Source organism: Hemiscyllium ocellatum, chromosome 18 (assembly GCF_020745735.1).
Source record: "Hemiscyllium ocellatum isolate sHemOce1 chromosome 18, sHemOce1.pat.X.cur, whole genome shotgun sequence".
Lineage (NCBI taxonomy): Eukaryota > Metazoa > Chordata > Chondrichthyes > Orectolobiformes > Hemiscylliidae > Hemiscyllium > Hemiscyllium ocellatum.
Window position 1 is genome coordinate 50,259,419 of NC_083418.1, and position 21,192 is coordinate 50,280,610.

General features: G+C 42.9%; 1 protein-coding gene across 3 annotated transcripts; it reads left to right on the top strand.

The window, feature by feature from the left end:
* Positions 1-201: 201 nt before the first annotated feature.
* On the top strand, positions 202-20,976 carry sirt3 (sirtuin 3). Of its 3 annotated transcripts, none has more exons than XM_060838972.1 (9): positions 202-575; positions 4,716-4,878; positions 5,309-5,494; positions 10,752-10,984; positions 12,673-12,773; positions 14,178-14,339; positions 17,267-17,479; positions 18,196-18,299; positions 18,877-20,976. In XM_060838972.1, the coding sequence occupies exons 2-8, from the start codon at positions 4,724-4,726 to the stop codon at positions 18,226-18,228; spliced, it is 1,083 nt and encodes a 360-aa protein (XP_060694955.1). In that variant the 5' UTR covers positions 202-575; positions 4,716-4,723; the 3' UTR covers positions 18,229-18,299; positions 18,877-20,976. The 3 variants fall into 3 exon arrangements, with proteins under 3 accessions (XP_060694955.1, XP_060694956.1, XP_060694957.1); XM_060838973.1 differs by having other exon boundaries at positions 5,363-5,494; XM_060838974.1 differs by lacking the exon at positions 5,309-5,494.
* The last annotated feature ends 216 nt before the right edge of the window (positions 20,977-21,192 follow it).

The window sequence follows — 21,192 nt, forward strand, 5'->3', positions numbered from 1 at the left end:
CCACATCCTCCCGGTACCGGGTACACTCATCCTCCCGGTACCGGGGCCACTCATCCTCTCCTCTCCCCGGTACCGGGGCCACTCATCCTCTCCTCTCCCCGGTACCGGGTACACTCTCCTCCCCCCTCCCCGGTACCGGGTACACTGTCCCTCCCCCCTCCCCGGTACTGGGTACACTGTCTGTCCGCCCCCCCTCCCCCCAAAGCTGCCCCATTCAGTCAAATGGGACACACGTTCCCATCACTGACGCTTGATAATTAGAATACAAAGATGCTCAAAGAAAATGAAAACCAGGTCATAATTGATGTGAATGTCCCTGAGACATTTATTGTATTCCCCCTCCCTCTCTTTCTACCAGGAAGGTGAATCTTCAGCCGCTCCATTGCCCAGCCTGCTGCCTGGGGAATGAGGAGGACTGGCTGGGTTTGTTTCTGACGGCGCTGCTTGATGGAAAGTTACGGTACCTGAGGCCATTTCGTCAGAGCAGGAGCCAGAGCAGAGCAGCTCTTGCTCAGACAGAGAACATCCTTCACATCAGAATCGAGCTACAACCCACAGGCAGCACATAGCAAGAGGTAAATATCAGCAATAACCTTCTACATTGACAACAGGAGCAGAGAGTTGGGCATATGTGTTCCCTAGTTACTGCTCTGCCATTCAGTCGGTGACTGATTCCCATCTCAACTCCACTTTCCTACCTTGTCCCCATATCCCTTAAATCACAGACCATAAGACCTTAATATTTCAACACCACCAGAGGTGTTATATGAAATTCCATTTGCTGCTCTGGGTAAGGAGATGTACAGCATGGAAACCCTTTGGTCCAACTTGTTCATACCTAAACTGATCAAGTCCCATTTTGCCCATTTCCCACTAAACCCTTCCTATTCATGTACCCATCCAAATGTCTTTTAAATGTAGCAATTGTACTAGCCTCCACCATCTCCTCTGGCAGTTCATTCCATACATGCACCTGTCTCTATGAAACATTTGACCCTCAGGACCCTTTTAAACCTTTCCCCTCTCACCTTAAACCTATGCCCTCTAATTTTGGATTCCCCTAGCCTAGAAAAAGACCTTGGCTATTCATCCTATCTATGTCCCTCCTGAGGTTTTATAAACCTGTATAACGTCTCTCCTCAGCCTCCAATACTCCAGGGGAAAAAAAGCTTCAACCTATTCAGCTTTGTCCTATAGCTCAAACCCTTCAATTGCAGCAACATCCTTTCAATCTTTTACCTTAGCATTCAAAAATCTATCAATTTCTGTCTTGAAATGTATACACAAGCATCCAAAGCTTCACAACCCTCTGTGTGAAATGATCTCTCCTCAGCCTGTCATAATTAGTCCCTTTTTCATAGACTGTGACCAAACGTTCTATATTCTCCAGCTAGCTTTTACCCTGCCAAGCCCTTTCAGAATTTTATGAATTGAATTAGATTATTCTTTTGAACTTCAGGAAAGGTAGGCCTGACATACTCAGGGGGCAGTCACTCATGCCAAAAATTAACCAAGTTAACCTACATTGCACTCCCAATGGGATATGTATATCCTTCTCCTTTGATAAAAAATACCTGCACAGATTACTATCTCATAAATATCATATATTATGATATTAAAATATCCTTATTTCTTTAATCTTGTTCCTTTACACCAAAAGTTAACATTCCATTTTTAAGAGTCAGTAGCTTAGTAGTAATGTCATTGTGTTAGTAAACCAGAAACCCAGGCTAATGAGTGTTCTGGGACATGAGTTCAAATCTCACCATGTGGCAATGTGGTTGATTTTCAACTGCCCTCTGTATAATTGGGAATGGACAACAAATGCGATGCCCACATTCCATGAACAAATAAAATAAAAGATGAGTATATTTATTGTGAGAAGGATATGGAAGATAAAGAACATGGCGAAATAAATAACAGCATCTTGAAAAAAATGTCCATATTACAGAGGAGACAGTGCTGGACATCTTAAAACACATAAAGGTGGATAAATCCCGGGACCTGATCAGTTGTCCCCAGAACTCTGCGGGGAGCTAGGGAAGAGATTGCTGGGTCCCTTGCTGAGATATTTGTATCATCGATAGTCACAGGTGATGTACCAGAAGACTGAAGGTTGGCTAACGTGGTGTGGCTTTTAAAGAAAGGTGATGAGGAAAAGCCAGGGAACTATAAACAGGTGAGCCAAATATCCGTGGTAGTCAAGTTGTTGGAGAAAATCCTGAGGGATGGGACTTACATGGATTTGGAAAGGCACAAACTGAATAGGGATAGTCAACATGGCTTTGTGCCTGGACAGTCTTGTCTCATAAACTTAATTGAGTTGTTTGAAGAAGTAACAAAGAGAATTGATGAGGGCAGAGTGGGGGACAGATTTTTATGGACTTCAGTAAGGCATTCAACAAGGTTCCTCATGGTAGACTGTTTGGCAAGATTAGGCCACATGGAATACAAGGAGAACTAGCCATTTGGATACAAAACTGGCTTGAAGATAGAAGACAGAGGGTGGTGGTGGAGGGTTGCCTTTCAGACTGGAGGCCTGAAACCAGCGGTGTGCCACAAGGATCGGTACTGGGTCTACTGCTTTTTGTCATTTGTATAAATGATTTGGATGTGAACGTAAGAGGTACGGCGAGTAAGTTTGCAGATGACACCAAAATTGGAGGTGTGAGACTAGATTACTTACAGTATGGAAACAGGCCCTTCGGCCCAACAAGTCCACACCGACCCACTACCCACCCATACATATACCCCTTACCTAACACTACGGGCAATTTAGCATGGCCAATTCACCTGACCCGCACATCTTTGGACTGTGGGAGGAAACCGGAGCTCCCGGAGGAAACCCACGCAGACACAGGGAGAACGTGCAAACTCCACACAGTCAGTCGCCTGAGGCGGGAATTGAACCCGGGTTATTATTATAGCCTATTATTATAGGCTATCTTTATTAACTCACTACCAGCTCACTATATTCATTAATATCGGGTTTCAGGAGTATGAAATTACAAGGTGAGAGGTTAAAGATTTAAGGGGCAACAATTTCGTGCAGTGGGTGGTGCATGTGTGGAATGAGCTGCCAGAGGAAGTGGTGGAGTCTTATGGGATATGGGACAAATGCTCGCAAATGGGACTAGATTATGTTAGGATATCTGGTCATTGCAGACGTGTTGGACTGAAGGATTTGTTTTCATGCTGTACATCTCTATGACTTGTCGGATTATCAGACCAAATGTCTTCTGAGGATATGTTAGACAGGCTGGCCATGTTTCCACTTAGAAAGGTGAGGGGTGCCTTGATTGAAGTGTGGAAGATGCTGAATGGTCTTAACAAGATGGACATGGAACGAACGTTTCATTTTGACGGTTGGTCCAGAAATAGAGATCTCTGTTTTCAAATTAGTCAGTGCCTTTTTCGATATAGATGAGATATGTTTTCTGTCAGAAGGTTGTATGATTTTAGAACCGTCTGCCTGAGAAGACATTGGAACAGGGTTATTGGTGCATTTTTAAGGCAGAAGTAGATAGATTGTTGTTAGGCAAGACAATCGGGTTTTCAGGGATAGATGTTATTGTGGAGTCCAAAACACAAACCAATCAGACTTATTCATATTGATTGCCAAAAAGACTAGTGCGATTTCATGCATTTGTATGAATACACATATCTCTCTGTTTGCCCTGGATTTATCCACACCAAGTTCTGTTTATCATGTATATATCCACACGAAGCTCTGCATACTCAGCATACACCCACAGCACATTCTTTGTGTCTGCTAAATACTGTACATTGGATATATCCATAATGAATGGTGTATACCTGCTATATACCCACACCAAGAACCCCACATCAGTATATGAGTAAAGTGAGCACTGTCAACTCAGCATATGTTCACCCTGAGCACAGTACACCTGCTATAAATCTAAACTAATCACTAAATACCAGCACTGTGTTTTGCACATCTAGAATGTATGCTTGATGACTGTACTCCTCGTATTTATCCCCAATAAGCTCTATGCCCCTTGCATGTACCCACCCCAATCATTATATACCCACATAAGCTCTGTTCACCTATATAAATTTTGCTGGATCCCGCTCCTTCCACAACAGTGCTCCCTTATTACTGCTCCCCCTACAGTGCAGTGCTCCCTCAGTACTGCCTCTCCTACAATACAACAGTCCCTTTGTCCTACTACTTATACAATGCTGCCGTCCCTCAGTCCTGCTCCTCCCACAGTCAATACTCCCTCAATACTGCTCCACCCAAAGTACAGTACTCCCTCAGTCCCACCTCTGCTACAATACAGCACTCCCTCAATACTGCTCCTCCCACAATACAGTCCTCCCTGAGGAATGCTCCACCCACAGTGCAATGTTCTCTCAATACTGCTTTTCCTGCCGTACAGAGCTTTCTCAGCACTGCTACTCTAATAATACAATGATCCCATTGTATTGCTCCTCCTACACTACTGTTGTCCCTTCATACTGCTTCTCCTACAGTGCAGTGTTCCCTCAATACTACTCATTTGCTGTACAGCACTCCCTCAGTACTACTCCCCCTACAGTGTAGTGCTGCCTCATTGCTGCATTGTATCACCTTGTACTTTAGTCTTTGGAGTGGTGCTTGACTCCATGACCTCTGATTCAGAAGCAAAAACGCCATCTATTGAGTCACATGTGATATATGAGAATTCAATTGTTTTATGTCTTTATTTCAGTTGGCAACATGAGTTTTGCATTGTATCAGAGCCTTGCCTGGACTCAGCCCGGTTTCTTTGCTACTCGATGGTTACGGTTTAATCACAGCTGCACCAGAAATTTCCAAACTGGAATCCTGGCTGGGCTCAATATCTGCAGGCAGGCACGCAGCAAGGCTTCAAGGTATGAGGCATGCATACACGAGCTGTAATTTACACTGTCTGAAATCGATAGATCAAATATTTTGATTAAAATAATGATGATATTTACAATAATTAACAGCAAAATCACAAGCACTAAGTACAGAAATCAGGGAGATGGTATCTAAACTGTCTCGCTCCTTCAGAAGTTGAATTCTACCTGTACCTCACGGAGAGGCTCAGCATATCAACAACATGGAAATGTTGAAGCAGGATGAAGTTGATTTGATATTTAATTGACTATTCGAACCTGATTCAGACTTCTAGAGTTTGATTGGTTTTGGTATTTGGCACTGTACTGTCTGGGAATACACAGAAACCTACAGAAGGTGAGGGCAAATGTAGAACTCAGATTTAAAATCACCCAGAATAGAATGTAGCCCATTCTGTGGGTATTTTATCTTTTGTTACAGAACCCTCTGTGCGAATCGTTCACCAACTTCATCTTTTGTCCGATACATCTTCAGTGGGAAAGGAAGTGGTGAGAGAGTGCAGTCACTGGAGGACATCGCCAAGCTCATTCGGAACAGGGAGTGCCATAGGATTGTGGTGATGTCTGGTGCAGGGATCAGTACACCCAGCGGAATCCCTGATTTTAGGTATCTTTCATGCCCAAACCCTGACATCATTAGGAATCTCATAACTGACCACCACCAAGCAGCCAGTAGTGTTACTCAGTAACAGACAATTGATGTGGGTTAATATGAAAACTGTATCAATGGAAAATGAACTGGCCTGTGGTGTTACCCAGAGAACCATCTTCCTTTCCCCTCGATGTAGAGGGTGCGTCATTTTGCACACAGGCTGTTGGAAACATGAAAACTGAATTCCTAAAAGCTTTTTAAGCTGGGCACCAATTGAAACTGTCAAGGTTGCGATTGATAGATTTCTTTGGTGCAGTATGGAGGATTACAGAACCAATGCAAGTAGATGGATTTCTGATACTGATCAGCCATGAGTTGAATGTCAGAGTTGACTCAAAGGGCTGAATGGGCCTTTCTGTTACTAAGTTCCAAAAGCAGGAATATAAATCTCTGGTCCCCATTCTAGTAGTTAAGCATTCAGTGTCTATTGACAGCTCAATGTTAGCCAGTGGGTTAATAGTAGGGTTATGTGTATGATAAGCAATCCATAGAGTTTGTTTAAAACAGTCTTTAATATTGCAGCACACAGGGCTCAGGACTAAGGCTGCAAAAGCATCTCCCAGTGAAAACAAGGTTTTGGTTTAATTTTTTCTGTAATTGATGTATATTAATGCGAAATTCAATTATGTTATGATCACTATTTCCCATTTGATCTTTTACTATGATATTTGTAATTAACTCTGCTTCATTGCACAATGCTAGATCTAAAATTAGCTTTACCACTATTTGGTTCCACAACATATTGATGCAGGAAACTGTCATAAATACATTCTATAAACTCATCTTGCAAACAACTTTTGCAAGTTTGATTGGGCCAGTCTGTATGAAGATAAACATACTGTTTCCTGTAATAGTTGTAGAGTAAGGGCTGCAGATGCTGGAAGTCAGAGTCAATAGGTGGGAAACTGGAACAGAGCAAAGCAGGTCATACAGTATCCAAGAAGCAGGAAGCTCAACGTTTTGGGCTGTAACTCTTCGTCAGGGTTGACTTTCCTGATCCTCGGATGCTGTCTGACTGGCTGTGCTCTTCCAGCTTCACATCTATTGCCTGACTTCCAGCACCTGCAGTCCTGACTGTCTCCTAGTAACTGGAAATCAACACTGCGAAGTTTCTTCTCAGGATGCCTACCTTGAAGAAATTTTCTCCTCCCTCTGAAGAGAGATCAGTGAGTCTGTCTCCCACTGCGATCCCCCAGGTTAATTCCTTTGCCCTGAAGCTCTTCAACCACACTCTGAAGCAATCTCACTACTACAGCCATGCCTCCTTCCTCAGTATTTGTCTACGCAGCTGACCTATCCCCCACAGACTCCAAATAACCTTCACACCTTCACAATTTGGACCCAACCGTGACAACCGCTACTTACAGTACCTCCAGAAACAATCCTCCCTGTGGATTCTCAGCTCCGCACACTCTGCCATGCAGTGACACATTTGCTCCCTGCAGTCAGCTTTGCTCCAGTTCAGAGCCTCTCTCTCCCAGACCTGCAGAGGATGTCCACTGTTCTTTATTCTCAGAAGGATCCAACCCTCAACAAATGACTTTCCTCCATTCTATCAGACATCAAGGAACGTACGTACGCCAAACTCTCCCATAACCTCCAGACACAAACCAGTCCTGATGAAGAGTTTCGGCCGAAATGTTGACTTTCCTGTTCCTCGGATGCTGTCTGACCTGCAGTGCACTTCCAGCTCCACAGCTATTACATTGCCCTTATTTTAAGTGCCAATAGTTTATTGCTTGCTTCTTTGTTCAGTGTGTATCTACTGTCAAAGGACCTACAAGCTACTGTCAGCATTTTCTAACTCTTGCTAATCTTAATATCCACCCATACTGATTCTGCTTCCTGGTTTTATGGGCCAAGATAATTTTTCACAAAGCTCTTTATGTTATTTCTTATTATTAGTGCTAGTTAATCCAGTAATATATGTTTATCAAATTAAATGGCTTATTAATTGCTTAGTAGTTTTGATGTGATGCAGGCAAAATATGAAACAAAATTAAACAGCTTCAGAGGTATTTCTAAATCAAATACTTGAATTGTATGAAGCTCAGAAACAGCTATTATAGTCAGAGTCCGATAATGTGCAAAATAAACAAAGAGCTGCCAAAGGTAAAGTTCTGGAACAAAAACAGAAATTGCTGGAGAAACTCAACAGGTCTGGGAGCATCGGTGGAAAGAAAGCAAGAGTTAACATTTTAAATCCAATGACTTGTCTTCAAAACTGATAGTAGCTAGGTAAAGGTGGTATGTATACTGATAATGGGGGTGGGCGGGATGGGAGGAGAGCAGAGATAGTTGGAGACGGAGTCCAGAGAGACAGTTAGGTAAACAAATACATAATTGGTATTAAGCTAAGGAAGGAGAAAAGCTTATAATGGGAACCATGAGTAGCTGAAAGTGAGTTGGCTGAGTTGAAAGCAGCATGAAAGAGTCTAAGGTATGGGTTTGGGTAAAGGACATGCTGTTCAGGCTCTAAAATTATTGAATTTGGTATTGAGTCCTGAAGGCTGCATAATCCCTCAAATGGAAGATGAAATACTGTTCTTCCTGCTTGCGCTGATCCTCATTGGAACACTGCAGCAGTTCCAAGTCAGAAATATTCACCAAGGAGCACATGCAACTGGAAGCTTAGGATGATTTTTACAGACAGAATGGCAGTGATCTGCAAAGTGGTCATCCAATCTGTGTTTTGTCTCCCATATGTAGTGGGGACTACATTGTGAGCAGTGAATACAGTGGACTAGATTGAGTGAAGTGCAGATAAGTTGCTGCTTCACCTGGAAGGTATGACTGAGGCCTTAAATAGTGAGGAGGGAGGAGATAAACGGGCAAGTGTTACACCTTCTGTGATTGTATGGGAAAGTGCTGTAGGGGTGTGGGGAGAAGTTGGGAGTGGAGGAGCAGTTGACCTGGGTGTTCTGGACGGAATGGTTCTTGAAAAATACTGACGAGGGAAGGGAGGTGGTGACATCCAGCTGGAGGTGATGGAAGTGGCACCTTATGATCCTTTGTGTATGGGTGCAGGTGGGGTGCTGAGGACCAGGGCGACCCTATCAGTGTTGTGGGAGGGAAGAGCTGAGGGCAGAAGGGAGGGAAATGGGTCAGACACAGCTAAGGGCCCTGATAACCACCGAAGTGGAGAGTCCTTGGGTGAGGAAAAGGGTGGGAATTTCTGAGGCCCTCCCCTGCAGAAAGTGGCATAATCATAATGTTTGCAATGGAGATGGAGAAACTGGGAGAATGTGTTGGAGTCCTTACAGAAGGTCAGGTGTGAGGATGTAACCTCCAGGTAACTGTGGGAATCATATGGTTTTTAGTGGGTATTGGTGGCCAGCCTATCTTCAGAAATGGAAACAGAGATGTCTGAAAGAGAAGGGAAGAGCCAGAGATGGACAAGGTGAAGGCGAGAGCAGGGTAGAAATTGGAAGTGAAATTGATAAACCTTTCCAACTCTAAATAAGAGAAGGATGCAGCACCAATGATGTCACTGATATACCAGAGAAAGAGTTGTGGGAAGTGACCTAAGTAAAACTGGATGATGGAATATTCCATATACCCACAAAGAGACAGGCAGATCTGGGGCCCACTTATCCGCCTCCTCCTCCTCCTCCACTGCTGCTGTGAACTCTGAAGAAAGGTCACTAGACTTGAAATGTTAACTTTGCTTTTTCTCCAAAGATGCTGCCACACTTGCTAAGTTTCTCGACCAATTTCTTTTTGTTTCAGATAATCTCTGCCTACTAGAATAAGGTTATTCCTCGCACTATTTCTAGAGAGAGCCTTTCACTCAATGACATGTTCCTAGCTCAGGTCAGTAAGTGAGAGGATTGGTTAACATTCCCTTGGAGCTGCACAGACGCAGCAGCTCTAACCTTCTGTGCACAGCAGTCAGCAGCAGCATGTCATAGAGATGTACAGCACAGAAACAGACCCTTCAGTCCAATTTGTCCATGCCAACCAGATATCCCAACCAAATTTAGTCCCACCTACCAGCATCTAGCCCATATCCCTCCAAACTCTTCCTATCCATATACCCTTCCAGATGCGTTTTAAATGTTGCAATTGTACCAGCCTCCAACACTTCCTCTGGCAGCTCATTGCATACACGGACCACCCTCTCCATGAAAACGTTGCCCCTTAGCTTTCTTTTATATCTTTCCTCTCTCATCCTAAACCTATGCACTCTAGTTCCGAAATCCCCCACCCCAGGGAAAAGACGTTGTCTATATTTCCTATCCATCCACCTCATGATTTTATAAATCTTTATAAGGTCACCCTTCAGCCTCTGACGCTCCAGGGAAAACAGCCCGAGCTTATTCAACCTCTCCCTATGCCTCAAATCCTCCAACCCTGGCAACATCCTTGTCAATCTTTTCTTGTCACATCCTTGTCTGCCAATTCTGCTCCCTCCTGGTAACTCCCACTGCTGCAATCTCTGTCATTTCAATGGACTTTGGTCTAGTGTTGATCACATGCTACCCTCTCTGTTGATGTCTGCAGGTTCTCTCAATAAGTTCATCCTTGTGAGAAAAGACCTAATTTCTATCCCAGGGAGACTGAAACACGTATTTCTCAAATTATCTCAGGGTCATCAACACATGACTTACCTGCTCGGGTACCTCTGCAGGGATTTGGTTTAAGTAAAGATTAAGTGCTCAATGTGAACCAATTATTGTCTCAAAACTGGGGGCGGCATGGTGGCTCAGTGGTTAGCACTTCTGCCTCACAGTGCCAGGGATCCAGGTTCGATTCTTGCCTCAGGTGACTGTCTGTGTGGAATTTGCTCGTTCTTCCCTGTTTGCTTGGATTCCTTCCGGGTGCTCCGGTTTCCTCCCACAATCCAAAGATGTGAATTGGCCACACTAAATTGCCCATAATGTTAGGTGCATTAGTCAGAGGGAAATGGGTCTGGGTGGGTTACTCTTCAGAGGGTCATTGTGGACCTGTTGGGCTGAATGGCCTCTTTCCACACTCTGGATAATCTAAAAAAAGTAGCAAGTGATAGCTTTCTCCCCTTTCGTCCCTAGGTCAGAAAGAACAGCAACAAATGATTGGCTTTCTCCTTCATTCTGGAAATGTTAATTAAAGATCATTGTGTTCTGATTTGTTGCTGTGATGTTATAATGAAATGGATAAAGTGGCAGGTTAGAATGATCCTTGTAATTGATATTAACTGTTTTAATATTCATTTCCATTGTTACCTATTCAGGTCACCAGGCAGTGGGCTCTATGACAACCTACAGCAATACGACATCCCATATCCAGAAGCCATCTTTGAAATCAATTACTTTTCCCACAATCCAAAGCCTTTCTTTGCTCTGGCCAAGCAGCTCTATCCTGGAAACTGCAAACCCAACTACACACACTACTTTGTCAGAGTTTTACACCATAAACTGTTACTGCAACGAATGTACACTCAGAACATTGATGGCCTGGAACGCAGTAAGCAGTTTTGAGTGTTGGAAAAATAATGAAATAGAACTTAGGGATTTAGAAATGAAATCAGGAAGGATGTTTCCCAAAGGGTAGTTGAAATGTGGGACTGTCTTTCAATGTCAGTGGATACTAGAAACAATTGGAGCTTTCAAAGCTGGTTTTGGGAAAGGGGCTCACATGGAACGATGGGCAGTAAGTATAATTGAAGAGTAAATCAGCCATTTTCAGATAGAATTTCAGAGCAATCCTGAGAGCTGAGTGGCCTTCTCTGGCTCAATGTAACTGCTCAAGAGAATGAACAGCTTCCTTGTGTTCCTATATAACAAGCTGAAGGATCAGAGTGGCCTTCCCTGTTAATGTATTTGCAGGCTCGAGGAGGTGAATGATTCCAATGTAATGGGCTTAAGGAGATGGGTGAACTGCTCTTTCCTGTATAATGGGTTCAGAGGCTGAATAGCATCTTCCTCTTGCTACTTTCTAACTCTCAAACAGCACTGGGCAATATGAGTACCCATGTTACAATGAGCTGTTGCCCACACTTCTGCAGTAGGCAGTTAGAGAACAAGTCGAACAGACTTGTGACTTTGCTGGAGCTCTTGTATGCAAAGTAACTTCGAAAATAAACTATTCCAGAAAGGTATTGGATGGGCGTTTGAGGGAAGGAAATACCCATGGAAGAATCGAACTGACTGGATTGCTTTACAGGGACCTGGCATTTATTCAGTGGGCTGAATGACCATTTTCTGTGCAATGTGTACTGTGACTATTATTACTGTGCTGGGCTTCTAGTGAGTTATAAAAATATACTGAATTAAAAACGCGAACTATAAAATTCACCACATTGAATGATAGTAAGTGAATTTTAGAATTTACCATATTGAATTATGGTCAGTTAATTATGGTATTCACCATTTTGAATTATAGTCACTGAGTTATAGAATTCAATATATTAAATTATAGACAGTGAGTTATAGAATTCGCCATATTGAATTGTAATGATGGAATTTTTGAATTTATCATGTTAAATTACAATCATCCCCATGTACCTGCAGGAGATAAGTTCCATGATCTACCGCGGATGCCTGATACTGCAGATAGTAGCGAACCCATTCATTTCAACAGGAGATTTACCTCCCCAGCAGCCCGGTGGTCCCTGGTTCTAGAATGTTCCAAGTAATATGTTTGGGCCACGGGCAGCTGAAACTGTGGTAACTGGAATCCGTAGATACGGTGGTCATCCTGTAATGAGTTTTAAAATTCTCCATAGTGAATTGCAGTCAGTGAATTATAGAATGCTACAATACAGAATGAGGCCATTTGAAACATCGAACCTGTGATGACTGAAAGAGCAATTCAATTATTCCCACTCTTTCCCCAGTGCCTTGTTAGGTTTAAAATCCTTTGAGTATATTCAGAACTCTTTTCAGTGTTCTATTTGAATCAGGTTGCCACTGTCCAAAAATCTCCTGCTGACCACTGTCCACAGAATCTGTCTGTATGGACACTGAGCAAAAACAGGAAATTGGTTGTGATGCCCCTCAATTTAATAGTCTCCTATCTAAACTCAGCAGATGGTTTGTTAATTGGATCCTCAAGGGAGTCCGAAGCTTTGAACCCCAGGAAGGGTAAGGATATCTGCTGTGCATCTTTTCATCCCTCAGTGACTGCTTTCTCTCCCCCCCCCATCATTTCAGTGGCTGGAATCCCACCGGAGAAATTGGTGGAAGCTCATGGAACTTTTGCTACAGCAACGTGTACCGTATGCATGGAGAACTTCTCCTGGGAACAGCTGAGGGTGAGTGACTTCAGGTGGTGAAATATTACTGAAGCCAAACTATTAGATAGCCCTGAACACTGTCCCCTGGACTCTCTCCATGATCGTTGTTGTGGTTCTGTTCGCCGAGCTGGGAGTTTTTGTTGCAAACGTTTCGTCCCCTTTCTAGGTGACATCCTCAGTGCTTGGGAGCCTCCTGTGAAGCGCTTCTGTGCTGATTCCTCCGGCATTTATTGTAGTTTGAGTCTGCCACTTCCGGTTGTCAGTTGCTGTCCGCTGCAGTGGCCGGTATATAGGGTCTAGGTCGATGTGTCTGTTGATAGAATTTGTGGATGAGTGCCATGCCTCTAGGAATTCCCTGGTTGTTCTCTGTTTGGCCTGTCCTATAATAGTGGTGTTGTCCCAATCGAATTTATGTTGTTTGTCATCTGAGTGTATGGCATCTAAGGATAGCTGGTCGTGTCGTTTCGTGGCTAGTTGGTGTTCATGGATGCGGGTTGTTAGCTGTCTTCCTGTTTGTCCTATGTAGTGTTTTGTGCAGTCCTTGCATGGGATTTTGTACACTACGTTGGTTTTGCTCATGAACTCATATGCAGTGAGAGGGATGCCCTCTGTGAGGTGGTAAGGGAGGGGGTGAGCAGGTGAAGCACTAAGGCATGACTTAGAAAGGGTGAATGCTGGGAATTTGTTTCAATCAGGTTAGGACCTGTGGGCACAACCTTTGAATTAGATGGTTCAATTGAAAATGGAAATGAGGAGACATTTCTTCACCCAGAGAGTGGTGGACCTGTGGAATTCATTGTCGGAGTGCAGTGGAGGTCGGGACGTTAAATGTCTTCAAGGCAGAGATTGATAAATTCTTAATCTTGCAAGGAATTAAGGGATACAGGGAGAGTGCAGCTAAGTGACGTTGAAATGCCCATCAGCCATGATTGAATGGTGGAGTGAACGCGATGGGCCTGAATTCCACTTCTATGTCTTATGGCCTTAAGACAAGGATAAATGTGAGTGAGATGAATGGGGTGAAAGATGCAGGTTGGGAGATAATGGGGGCACTAAATTGGAGGTTTGTAAATGGTAATCAGGTGACAGATGATGAAGTGCAAGGGCAATTGTGTGGGGAGTGAAAGGACAGGGCATGGCTTATATGAGGAGGGGGTGAGGAACAAAGGGCATGAGGGGGAGGGGTAATAATGTAAAGAGAATGGGAAATGGTGTGAGGTGTGTCAGGGGTGAGCAGGTTGCAGGGAGAGGTGTGATGGGTAATGGGGTCAGGGATAAGGGATATGGACTGGAGAGGTGATTGGGTTAGGGAGATCAAGATGGGAGGGTAATGAAGGGTGAAGTTTGATCTGACTGGTGAAGTATGATGTATTGAGTGTTCATGTGTTCCTAACTCTTCTGTTCCCTATGTTTGGTTTGCAGGGAGATATCATGGAAAGGAAGGTGCCTCACTGCCCTTCCTGCTTTGGGGTCATAAAACCCGACATTATCTTTTTCGGGGAACAGCTGCCTGCAAAGTTCCATCAGTACATCATTGATTTTCCTTTTGCAGACCTGCTCATTATCCTGGGAACATCACTTGAGGTGAGATATTGACTGGATATTGTTCAGACATTGGCACGGCTCTGACTGGTAAAGACTGTAAATTAGGGTGGAAAGTTGTTGAGAATTTCCTGGGAAAGGAACATTGTCTTTTTCCGATAGAATCTCTGTCTTGATCTCAGTGATCAGCCACAATGCAGTTTATAACACTATCTATTCTAGCTCAGAAGCCATGGGTTCTAGTCCCATTGTAAAAACCTTGAGAACAAAATTCAGATCAAAATTCCAGGTAAAATCTGGGAAATCTTCTTCATGAGGGCAGGGATTTGAATTGAAATGTATCAGTGAGTGGAGTCATGGAGGATTAGGATGACAGGGAATACCTTTTGACTTCAGTAGACATAAGTGTTTGTGGAAGGATGGGATATGTTGTGAATGAGCTGAATTGAGCCAATATCCTGTTCAGGCAGGGAGCCAAAAACACCAGTCAGTATTCCTATCAAATTACCCTTCTGAAAAGTGAACACATAAAGATGTGATTGTGAAACCTCTCTTGGTTAAACAATTCTTGAACCCAGTTGAAACTTTCTTCTGTTGTGTGACTATGATTCAGGTCATGTAGCCATTTTCACTGTCCAATTATTTTTGATCATGGCATCTGAGCCTATATCCCAGATCTTTTCCTTACTCTTCTGATCCTAAATTATGCTCCCTAACCCTATATCTAACTACATATTTTGATCCTGTTACCTACTCTTTTAACCTAGACCTCAGACTCGGTTAAATAAACATTGTCCTTGACTCCCTTCACCTTCCCCTGATATAATCTTTGCACTCGATACTGCTCTGATACAGAGCTGAAAATGTGTTGCTGGTTAAAGCACAGCAGGTCAGGCAGCATCCAAGGAACAGGAAACTCGACGTTTCAGGCAGAGCCCTTCATCAGGAATCAGGAGCAACAGCATAACCAGCAACACATTTTCAGCTCTGATCTCCAGCATCTGCAGACCTCACTTTTTACTGCTCTGATACAGGAAACACTTGGGAGTTAAAACATAAGAAGCAGCCATTTCGCCCATCCATTCCGTATTGGCAATTACTGACCTCTCAAATTCTAATTATATTTGTCCTCTTTGGATTCTGAGCTTAGGGACCTGATTCCTCCCAATCCCTGCAAGTGATAGTGACGAAAGATGTTATAGGTTACAGAGAGACATAGATAAGCTTCTGAGCTGGGCTGAGAGACGGCAAATGGAGTTTAGTGCAGAAAAGTGTGAGGTGATTCACTTTGGAAGGAGTAACAGGAATGCAGAGTACTGCGCTAATGGTAAGATTCTTGGTGGTGTAGATGAGTAGAGAGATCTCAGTGTCCAAGTACACAGATCCTTGGAAATTGCCATCCAGGTTGATAGGGTTGTTAAGAAGGTGTATGGTGTGTTAGCTTTTATTGGTAGAGAGATTGAATTTTGGAACTATGAGATCATGCTGCAGCTGTACAAAACTCTGGTGTGGCCACATTTGGAGTTTTGCGTGCTATTCTGGTCACCACATTATAGGAAGGATGTGGAAGCTTTGGAAAGGGTTCAGAGGAGATTTACTAGGATGTTGCCAGGTATGGAGGGAAGATCTTATGAGGAAAAGCTGAGGGACTTGAGGCTGTTTTCACTAGAGAGAAGGTGGAGGGCTGAGACATTAAAGATAATCAGAGGGTTAGATAGATTGGACAGAGAGCCTTTGTCCTCGGATGGTAATGGCTAGCAAAGGGGACATATCATTAAGCTGAGGAATGATAGATGTAGGACAGATGTCAGAGGTAATTTCTTTACTCAGAGAGTAGTAGGGCATGGAACGCATTGTCTGCAATATCAGTAGCAACAGTAGTAGACTCGCCAACATGGAGAGCATTTAAACGGTCATTGGATAGGCATATGGACATGAGTAGAATAGTGTAGGATAGATGGTTGGTTTCACAGGTCAGCACAACATTAAGGGCCAAAGGGCCTGTACTGCGCTGTAATGTTCTGTGTTCTAAGTGAACATTATATCTGTGCCCATCTGCATGATCGTCTGTTACATTAAAACATTAGCCCTATTTTTCAGTTCTGATTCAAGCCCTGAATTTTAACTGTCCAGAAGCCACTGGGAGTTTTAACCTCAGGCTTTATGTGACATTACTGATCAGTTTCAACCTGGAACCCAAGTGACTGACAGTCTTGCCCCATTGGCTGGGCAACCAGTCCATGAGAGGCTGAAGGAACAGGTCCAAGACTGGGAAAGGGAGCAGGGGATAATGGTCTTGAATCAAGAGGGTTTGATTATTGTGTGTGTGTGGGGTGGGGGGGAAATAAAGTGATGTAGTGTGGGGTTGACTGATAACAAGAAGGGAATAGGAATTGATTCAGTGGATGCTGTCAATCCTGAGGTCTTGAGGTGATGGGGATGAGAAGGGTGGCTTCAGTTCTGGTTGTTCAAAGCCTTGTGAGAAAGATTGTGGCTGGAGTAGAGGTCATGATAAATTATGAGTTACAGTCACCAGATATGGAAGTATACACCTCTCCTCCTGAATGAGGCTGTCAGATTTCCTGAGGTTCTGGAAACCTGGATGGCAACAGTTCAAGGTGAAATGATGGAGAACGAGACTCAGCTTGATTGTAATATTTAAAGTGCACTTTCTCTGTTAAAGCTGCAAATGCAGGACATGGATTTTTAAGGTGAGGGGAAGTGGAGTGGTAAGCTCTTGAGTTTGAGGAGGAGGAGAAATGAGGATACTGAAGATTGAGTCTGAGAACAAAGGCTGATAGAGTGTTGGGTGAGTGTGGTGTATAAGGTTGTGGTCAAAGGGGTGGGGAGTGAGGTTTGAGGGATGTGGAATGAGAGCTGAGTGGTTAGTGATTAACAGGGACTGCGAGTGACAATGATTAATTGAAGCAGATTGTATGTGGTCATTTAAACCAGTCAGAATCTTTCAGGTGGAGCCATTTGCAAGTTTGTCGGAGATGGTGAGGGAATCTGTTCCTCGGGTTCTCTTCAACCAGGATTTGGTGGGATCAATCACTCGGAATCCACTGAGAGTCAATGATGTTGTGGAACTGGGGGATATTGTATCAGGAGTGAAGAAATTTTCCGAGATGTTGGGATGGCATGAGGAGGTGAATGACCTGCTCTCCACAGAGCATGAGAAGGTACTGACTCTTTGTCCAATCATGAATTGCAGTATGTACCGACCTGTCTAATCACTAACAGCAGTAGACAACCATTGTCCATTTTCCAAGAGTGTTATTGACCTCACATCTATTGTGGTAAGGGGAGCAGGAAGCCCATCAGACATGAAAAGGGATCTGACCTGTTTACCACATACACTACCCAGTAGATTCACTCAGACTGACAGACAGGCATTGAGTGTACTTTGAAAATTGGACACATGATATGGGAATCAAGTAGACATGGAACACAGCTGCAAATGTGTTGCTGGTCAAAGCACAGCAGGCCAGGCAGCATCTCAGGAATAGAGAATTCGACGTTTCGAGCATAAGCCCTTCATCAGGAAGGGCTTATGCTTGAAACGTCGAATTCTCTATTCCTGAGATGCTGCCGGGCCTGCTGTGCTTTGACCAGCAACACATTTACAGCTGTGATCTCCAGCATCTGCAGACCTCATTTTTTACTAGACATGGAATACAAACAGATATGGGGGAAAGAAGACAGATGTAAAGTACAGACAGACATGGGACACAGGAAAGGATGGAGACAGAAGTGGGATACAAACAAAAGTGGGAGAACACATGAATGCAGACAGTCATGGTGCACAGACAAATATGGGGTGAATTAGAAATGAGATACAGACAGCACAGGGCATAGGCACTGATTGATTATGTTAATTCTTGCTTTCTCTTCACAGCTGGACAGGGATATCATTCAGCATTCGGAGTGAATTGTGAAGTAGATTCCCTTACAAGGTCTTTGAAATAAAATATTCCTGGAATTTTGAAGTTTTTATCATGAGTGAGTAATAATAATTTGGTAATTCCAAAAACATATTTCGATTTCATATCACTTTTTGGAAAATATTTTTAAGCTTTAAGTTTCGTCAGGGTTATTTGGTTCGCCCCCCCACCCCCTCAGGAATACGGAAGCAGCGTTGGGGATGGGTTTATGGGAAGGATACATCAGGGTGCAATAAGTGATGACTGGGGACCTAGAATTTTGTACTATCTGCATAAAAAAACTCTTGCTCAATTAGTGTGTGTGTGTGTGTGTGTGTATTTCGGGGTGGGGGCTGGGGGGAATACAGAACAGGGTGGTTGTTAGACCTTGTCTGGTGGATGTCTTGCAATGTGAAGAGCTTCTATACATTGACAGATCCAGATCTTTACAGCTGCAGTTACATAGCCAACATCTTTTGGAGGAAAATTGTATTGAAAGGCAATATTGAAAGGGTTAATGATGGGCTTTTGTTTCAATAAAAGACCATAATATGTCTGGAGTGGAGTGGTTTCTGAAGAGCGAGGCATGTGGCATACTAGACTTTTCCATACATAATGGCAGAGTTTAATCATTTTCCTCAATTTTCTTTTTCTAGATTCAGTCAGCTTCTCTGCAGAGAATGATCCAGAAATTGTCTATTTCTCGGTGTTTTCTCTGGACCCGGCTTGGATTTGATTGAACCCCTTCATTCTTAACTGAACAGTTTGAAAGTCTCAGGTGAAGATCAGAAAAGCAGGAAGTGGCACCATGGAATTGAGATCTGTCAGATTTCAACCTTTAACAAAATTGAAAAGAAAACAAAAAGTCTGTAAATAAACCATTGGATTCCAGCTGATCAAACACGATGACTGTGAATGAATATTGTGATTCTTACCCATTTCTAGATGTACAGTTGTAATATTGTTTTCAGAATAATGGCCAGCTTGAACCTTAGCTATCCACCCAAAGCAACATGACAAACTCTTTAATCAAGGTTTCACCCTATGTGTCTAGTTTCTGGGTTTGGGATGGGCAGGAGTGAGGAGGGGAAAGCGGGTTGGTGTAGATGGTCCCTAGTTTCTATCCATTTCTCAGACAAAACATTTCCACAAATTATTTCTGAATTCCCATAATAAACATTTTCTTAAGTGTCTGTGCTAACTTTGTTGATCAGTATCACATATGTATACAAGGGATCCCTGAGAGTGTGTCAGCATTAACAAGAAGTGTCTAAGGAGTGTGCCAATATTAACAGGTGGTTTCTGAGTGTGTCCAGCATTTTTAGGGGCTCCATGAGGTGAGTAGAACAATGACCAGGTTTTCCTGGGTATGTATCAGTATTAACAGCTGGTGTCTGCTTACGTACAGCATTTCCAGGGAGTGTGTTAATACTAAGAGGCAGTCTTTAGTATGTGCAGTATTTACAGGGACTCCTTAGAATTTGTGGGTCTATAAGGTGTCCTTATGAACATGCACAGGGATAAATGTAGGGAAATGGGAAAAGTAAGAATCAGCCACTCAAGTCTATTCTGCATTACACTGGGTCTTGGCTGAACTGTACTTTAATGTTCCTACCTTTGTTCCATACCCTTTTATATTAACAGATGGTTTCAAAAAGAAAAGCAGGTAGTCTCAATCCAATCCCAAAGGTCAATTGAAAAATAGAGGTGATTGTTGGTAGTTAATAGGTTTTTCTTTCAAATTACATGGTGATTAGTGATGCTAAAATAAACTGTCCAGCATTGTGTAAGAACATTTCTGGATATATAAAGAGAAAAAAAAAAATTCACCTCTGAAATAGGGCTCTTGTGGCACAGTGATAATGTCCCTATCTCTGGGCTAGGAGGTCAAGGTTCAAGCCCCACCTGCTGTAGGGATACACAAGACCACATTTCAACAGGTTGATTAGAAATTATCTTGACCCCGAAGGCTGTGCTGGTGCAGTATTAGTGTCCCTACTTCTGGACTAGGAGGCCTGGATTCAATTGCCACCTGCTCCAGAGGTGTGCAATAACTTAATTCCAGGTGTGAAGTTATTCTAATTGAAGTTTCTGATGCTTGTTGAATCTGGTTTGTATCGATTCCTGTGTGTGGATCTCCCTGCTCCTCCAAGGTTACAGGCTTCTCCTCAGTTAAGAAATATTGTAATTTTTCTCAAATTCAATTTAATAACCTCACACTTCCATTTTGAACTCTCTGTGCAGCATAACAACTGGCCATTTTACCTGACTCATCTGCAACTGTGTTTTCTCATCTAATCAGCATATCCTTCAATTGCTTTATTCCCCATGTTTTATCTATTGTCCTCTTTAATGTATCTGTAATTGCAGGGATGAGAACTGACCGTTGTTTTGTTAGCATTCTGACTTTTGGATCTCGTGATTCTACGCTTTTAAATCTTTGTACAGCTGATGCCTGATTCAGGGAGCTATCACTGAGCTCATTTGTCTTAATCTGCCATTGAAATTGTACAGCTTGGATGAAATTGATGGGTATATAAATTGCACAACTATTTACATTATATCGATCTTTAAAATGTGAACTTTAAAACAATGTACCAAATTTTAGAATGCTTATTGTTGTTGCTGGGGTCACACAATTTAAGAGTACTCTATGTATACATTTGTTCATGGGATGTGGGCATCGATGTCAAGGTCAGCCTTTGTCCATCATGAATTTCTTTCAATAACGTGGCAAATTAAAATTAGAAAATGTTTGCCATTGTCCTTTCCTTCATTTCACTTGTACATAATCCAGCAACGTGATGTTCTGTTGTTAGTTTGGGCTTCATTCTGCATTACATTCATTGAATGCTGAAATGTTTAGGTCACTTTGTTGATTTTAGTAATAGTCCTGTCAGTAATATGAACAAAGGGAAAAATAAGAATTTTTTTTCTACCCACTTGAAATCTAGAAATTACATCCATTTGAA

Excerpts from the sequence above, each read along its gene's own strand:
- sirt3 (XM_060838972.1), top strand. The coding sequence starts at position 4,724 with ATGAGTTTTGCATTGTATCAGAGCCTTGCCTGGACTCAGCCCGGTTTC. Across the intron at positions 5,495-10,751 it reads AGCGGAATCCCTGATTTTAG|GTCACCAGGCAGTGGGCTCT; the intron begins GTATCTTTCATG and ends TTACCTATTCAG. Across the intron at positions 10,985-12,672 it reads CATTGATGGCCTGGAACGCA|TGGCTGGAATCCCACCGGAG; the intron begins GTAAGCAGTTTT and ends CCATCATTTCAG.